The following is a 6,022-nucleotide window of genomic DNA, read 5'->3' on the forward strand; positions in this document are numbered from 1 at the left end:
TTTCTCCCCTCATCCCCCAAGCCCCAGAGCGCTCCCATTCCTGGGAATCCTCTCCCCCATTCCCAGGAATCCTCCCTCTCCCATTCCCGGGAATCCTCCCCCCATTCCCGGGAATCCTCCCCCCATTCCCAGGAATTCTCTCCCATTCCCAGAATCCTTTCTGGCATTCCCGGGAATCTTTTCTCTCCCATTCTTGGAATCCCATCCCACATTCCCAAGATCCCATCTCTCCCATTCCCATATCCCATGTCCCATTCCCAGATCCCATATCCCATATGCCCTATCCCATATCCCATATCCCATATCCCATATCCCATGTCCCATATCCTGTGTCCCTTGTGTCCCTCATGTCCCATCTCCCCTGCATTCCCGTGTCCCGTGTCCATGCGTCCGTGTGTCTGTGTGTCCGTGTGTCGGTGTGTCCATGTGTCGGTGTGTCCGTGTGTCCATGTGTCCCTGGTGTGTCCATGTGTCCATGTGTCTGTGTGTCTGTGTATCCGTGTGTCCGTGTGTCCCCGGTGTGTCCATGTGTCCCTGGTGTGTCAGTGTGTCCACGTGTCCGTGTGTCCCTGGTGTGTCCGTGTGTCCCCGGTGTGTCCGTGTGTCTGTGTGTCCCCGGTGCATCCCTGGTGTGTCCGTGTGTCCACAGTGTGTCCGTGTGTCCCCGGTGTGTCCCCGGTGTGTCCGTGTGTCCCCGGTGTGTCCATGTGTCCATGTGTCCCCGGCGTGTCCCCGATGTGTCCCCGCTGTGTCCCCTGCGTGTCCCCGGTGTGTCCGTGTGTTCCCGGTGTGTCCGTGTGTCCATGTCCCTGCTGTGTCCCCGGCGTGTCCCTGGCGGGTCGCACCTGGCCAGGCAGCGCTCCTCGGCGGCGCAGCGCAGCGAGTACAGGTGAGCTCTCTGCACGTACGTGGAGGCCTGAACGTAGTTGGGGTCTGGGACCAGGTCTGGGAGCCCTGCGGGAAACGGGATCAGGATTGGGGAAACCTGGGATTGGGGAAATCCGGGATCAGATCTGAGACCTTCCGGGAAACGGGATCGGGACTGGGGAAATCTGGGATCGGATCTGAGACCGGGAAATGGGAAAGAGGATTGGGGAAATCTGGGATTGGGGAAATCCAGGATCAGATCTGAGACCTTCCGGGAAACGGGATCGGGATTGGGGAAATCTGGGACTGGGGACAATGATTGGGGAACAGAGATTGGGGACAGGGATTGGGGAAATCTGGGAGCAGATCCAAGACTGGGAAATGGGAAACAGGATTGGGGAAATCTGGGCTGGGGAAATCTGGGATCAGATTTGAGACCAGCCAGGAAATGGGATTGGGATTGGGGAAATCTGGGATCGGATCTGAGACCTGCGGGAAACAGGATCGGGATTGGGGAAATCTGGGATTGGGGACAGTGATTGGGGAACGGGGATTGGGAACAGGGATTGGGGAAATCCGGGATAGATCCAGGAGACCTGCCAGGAAATGGGATCAGGATTGGGAACAGGGATTGGGGAAATGCAGGATCAGATCCGAGACATGCTGGGAAATGGGATTGGGATTGAGAACAGGGATTGGAGAAATCTGGGATCAGGTCCAGGAGACCTGCCGGGAAATCGGGAATATGGACTGGGGACAGGTATTGGGGACACCCGGGATCAGATCAGGGAGATCTGCCGGAAAATGAGAATGGGGAATGGGGACGGGGATTGGGGAAATCCAGGATTTGGAACAGGGAACAGGGATTGGGGAAATCCGGGATCAGGTCTGGGAGATCTGCTGAGAAATGGGAACAGGGACTGAGGAAGTCTGGGATCGGATCAGGGAGACCTGCTGGGAAAATAGGGACATCACTGGGGACAGGGACTGGGGACAGCCAGGATCAGACCTGGGGGACCTGAGGGACACAGGGACATCCCCTGGGATTGGGGACACAGCTCCTGGAGACCTGGGCACCTTTGGGATTCAGGTCTGAGCGTGGGGACATCCCTGGGGACAGGGACTGGGGCCATGCTTTTCCCTGGTTTTCCCCATTTCCCCCATTTTTCCCCATTTTTCCTTGTTTTTCCCCATTCTCTCTCATTTTTCCCCATTTCTCCTGGTTTTCCCTCTTTTTTCCCATTTTTTCCCAGTTATTCTCTGTTTTTCCCTATTTTATGCCTGTTTTTCCCCTTTTATCCCCATTTTTCCCCATTTTCCTCTGATTTTCCCGATTTTGCCCTGGTTTTCCCCTTTTTCCCTCTTTTCCCCATTTTCCCTGTTTTCCCCCATTTTTCCCCATTTCCCTCATTTTTTCCCCACATTTTCTCCATTTTCACCCATTTTCCCCCCAGTTTCCCTCATTTTCCCCCATTTTTCCCCAGTTTTTCCCCATTTCACCCATTTTCCCCCCATTTTCCCCCGTTTTTCCCTGGAAAGGAGAACAATGCCTCCTTGTTTCTGGGCCTGCCTTCCCGGGAGGGATCACGTCATTCCTTTGGAGCTCATTTCCTGCCCCATTCCCGCTGATGTAATTCCCGGGGGGACCCAAAAAAAAAAACGGGGAGAGCTCGGAAAAAAACTTCTCCCCCCATCCCTTAAAAAAATTCCTAAAAAAAAAAAAAAAAACCATGGAAAACCACCCCAGCCTGGCCAAGGAAAAGTTTTCCATCCTTTTTCAGAATTTTTTTCCCTCCCTGCTGTTGTTTATTCCAAGGAATTCTTGGAAGCCCCGGAGCGAAATCCGACTCCAGGACCAACGGGGAGTTTTATGGGATTTGGATTTTCCCCTTTCCCGCTGGATTCTGCCCTGGGATGGCCCCGTTGTTTTTATAGGATCTCACTCCTCCTTTTTGGGGTCAAACCTCTGGAATTCATGGGATATCGGGATTCCCACCTCTGGAATTGTCCCCATCCCACCCCAAATTCTGGAGGTTTTTGCTGAGGTTTCCCAAAAATCCAGGGAAAATCGGCCCCAGATCGGGACAATCCCATTGGGAAAAGGTTTTTGGTTTTCCCAACCAGCCCCTCGGCCGCCCCGGGAGCTGCCAGAGGAGATTTCCATCCATTCCCGGGGAAAATCGGGATCATGGGCACTGTTTGTGCAGGTGTATGGGATCAGCGGGAAAATCCCACAGGGAGAACCCCATGGAAAAGTGGGAGTGGGGGAGGCTGGGAATGGTGGGAGTGGGGATGGCCGGAGAGACCAAGGGGATCCCAGCTTCCCATCCCATCAATCCCATTCCCAATCCTAATTCCAGTTCCATTCACAACCCCAATCCAATTCCATCAATCCCAATCCCATCCCCATCTCAATTCCAATCTCATCCCATCCCATTCCATCAATCCCATCCCATCAATCCCAATCCCATCCCCATCTCAATTCCAATCTCATCCCATCCCATTCCATCAATCCCATCCCATCAATCCCAATCCCATCCCCATCTCAATTCCAATCTCATCCCATCCCATTCCATCAATCCCATCCCATCAATCCCAATTCCATCCCATCCCATCCCAATCCCAATCCCTCCTCCATCCCCATGGATTCCCGGGATTCCCAGCCCCCAGAACCACCCCAATCCCAAATCTGACCCCACCACAGGGAGACTTTCCTGGGAATTCCGACACCTCCCAGCCCCTCCGGGGGTGACACCAAACTCCCACTTGGTGGGACCCAAATCCTCAGTGCCCCATGGAATTCCCAAATCCCGCTTTCCTTCCAAACCCAACCCTGGGGACCCAATCCATGGGGTCAGGGAGAAAAACCCTCCTGGAGATGGGATCGGGGTTGGGAAAGCACTGGGGCTGGGATCAGGGTTGGGATCGGGATGAGGAACCCCTGGACATGGGATTGGGGTCAGCATTGGGGTGTGGAACCCCAGGAAGTGGGATTTGGGCAGGGACTGGGGCCAGGAAGTTTTGGAGATGGGATCTGGGTTGGGATCGGGGTGAGGGAACCCCTAGAGATGGGATCGGGGATCAGGAAGCTCCCGGAGATGGGATCCAGGTGGGGATTGGGATGAGGAAACCCCTGGAGATGGGATCTGGGTTGAGATTGGGGTCGGGAAGATTTTGGAGATGGGATCAGGGTTGGGATCAGGACGAGGAACCCCTGGAGACGGGATCAGGATGACGAAACCCCCTGGAAATGGAATCAGGTTTGGGATCTGAGTAGGGAAAATTTTGGGGTCTGGATCCCCTTCCCTTCCCCACCCCCCAGAGCTGCCCCTGTCCCTGCCACCTCTGGATCAGGCCTGGAATTTTCCCAGCCCCTGTTCCCAGATTTCCCCAGGCCCCCATTCCCCCAGAAACCCCAAGAATTCCCGGCTGGAAGCAGCGGGATCGGATTCCGTCCCTCATTAACCCCGGCCGGGGGCCGGCAATGCCGAACATTCCTGGCGGATCCGGCCGGGATTAGGAGGCTCCCGAGGAGCTTTGGCCGTGGAATTAATCATTAATAATTAACAATTAACAATTAACACCGGATCCGGTGCCAGCCATCGTTTGCTCCAATTAGGATCCCCAGGAGGTGACAGGGAGGTGACAACATTCCCAAAACACCGCGAGTGGCCCGGAATTTGAGGGGATCAGCTGAATTCCCGTGAAATTTCCCCAGGAAAAGGGGGAAGCTCAGGGAATTTGGGTGTCCCGAATTCCCTGGCAGAGCCACCGACACCTCGCGGGATCCTGGAAGGACACGGACGCTGCCAATGGGGAACTTGGCCGGAATCTTTCCCGGGGAATTTGGCCGGAATCTTTGCCGGGTCATCGGCAGGGCAGCTGTCCTCGAGTGTCCCTCCAGAGCCTTGGGAATTCCAGCATTCCCTGAATGTGTCCCCAAATCCCTCCCATCCTTCACCCCCCGTGCTCCATTCCCAGTTTCTCTGCAATCCCAAAAATCCCCATTCCCAAGTTTTTCCTGCAGCGTTCCCCCTCTGTTTGTGTAGGGCAGGGCTGGGTCCTTCCCACCAACCCAAATCCTCCGGGATGGCTTTTCCCAGAAAGCTGGGATGGGGCTGGGCAGGGCACGGGGTCAGGCTGGGATGGGATTCCCGAGGGATGGGCTGGGAGCGGCTCCGAGGGCTCGAAAACTCTTGGAAAGCTCAGCCCAAATCCATGGGATTTTATCGGGATGGGGAGGGAGCGACCCCAGAGTGACCCCGGAGTAACTGGAGCACGGATCCATCTGTCATTCCCAAATATCTGGGAATGGAGCTTGTCCTGGCTGGGATAACCAGGATCCAGCCCTGTCCCATCCCAAATATCCCATGGAAAAATGGGATCCAGCCTGTCCCATCCCAAATATCCCATGGAAAAATGGGATAAACACTCCATGGATAACCAGGACCCAGCCCCGTCCCATCCCAAATATCCCATGGAAAAATGGGACCCAGCCCCATCCCATCCCAAATATCCCATGGATAACTGGGATCCAGCCTGTCCCATCCCAAATAACCCATGGAAAAATGGGATAAACACCCCACGGATAACCAGGATCCAGCCCTATCCCATCCCAAACATCCCATGGAAAAATGGGATCCAGCATGGAGTTACCTGGGACAGACCCCAGGAATACCCTAGGACACAGCACAGCTCCATCCCATAAATTTAGGATTACCTGGAACACAGCCCAACCTCATCCCACAAATTTGGGGTGCCCTGGGACACGGCGCAGCACCATCCCAAAATTATGGGATGACCTGGATACAGCCCAGCCCCAGACCCCGGAGCGAGCCCTGCTCCTCCTCTCCCCGTTCCCATCATTCCCAAACTCCCTGTGGCGAATCCCGGGAATTCCGCCCATCCCAAGGAAACCCCGAACTCACCTCTGGCCCCAAAGCTGGGTCTGTAGACGCTGCCCACGCTGAGCCGGGCTTGGCTGTCAGGGACGGCCTGAGGAATTTCGGGAATGAAGGGCTCGGGATGAGCGACCCCAAAGGATTCGGGCGCCCGGAACGGCGGCTGCGCCTCGTGGGGCGGCGGGAACTGCGCCCCAAATCCCAGATTTTCCATGGATCCCGTGCCGGTTTGCGCCTCGGGGCCGCCGTCGTGG

At 55.7% G+C, this 6,022-nt stretch overlaps 1 protein-coding gene across 1 annotated transcript in view; it reads right to left on the reverse strand.

Moving 5' to 3' along the window:
* The window catches only part of LOXL1 (lysyl oxidase like 1), a 12,964-nt gene extending 6,948 nt beyond the window's left edge, over positions 1-6,016 (reverse strand). Inside the window, exons 1-2 of the mRNA XM_031064484.1 lie at positions 5,796-6,016; positions 846-954 (exon numbers count right to left, since the gene is read on the reverse strand). Coding sequence (XP_030920344.1) covers positions 846-954; positions 5,796-5,982 — 296 coding nt within the window. The 5' untranslated portion in view covers positions 5,983-6,016. The remainder of the gene's footprint in view (positions 1-845; positions 955-5,795) is intronic.
* Between the last annotated feature and the right edge of the window lie 6 nt (positions 6,017-6,022).

This window comes from Geospiza fortis, unplaced genomic scaffold (genome assembly GCF_000277835.1).
Source record: "Geospiza fortis unplaced genomic scaffold, GeoFor_1.0 scaffold628, whole genome shotgun sequence".
Classification (NCBI taxonomy): Eukaryota; Metazoa; Chordata; class Aves; order Passeriformes; family Thraupidae; genus Geospiza; species Geospiza fortis.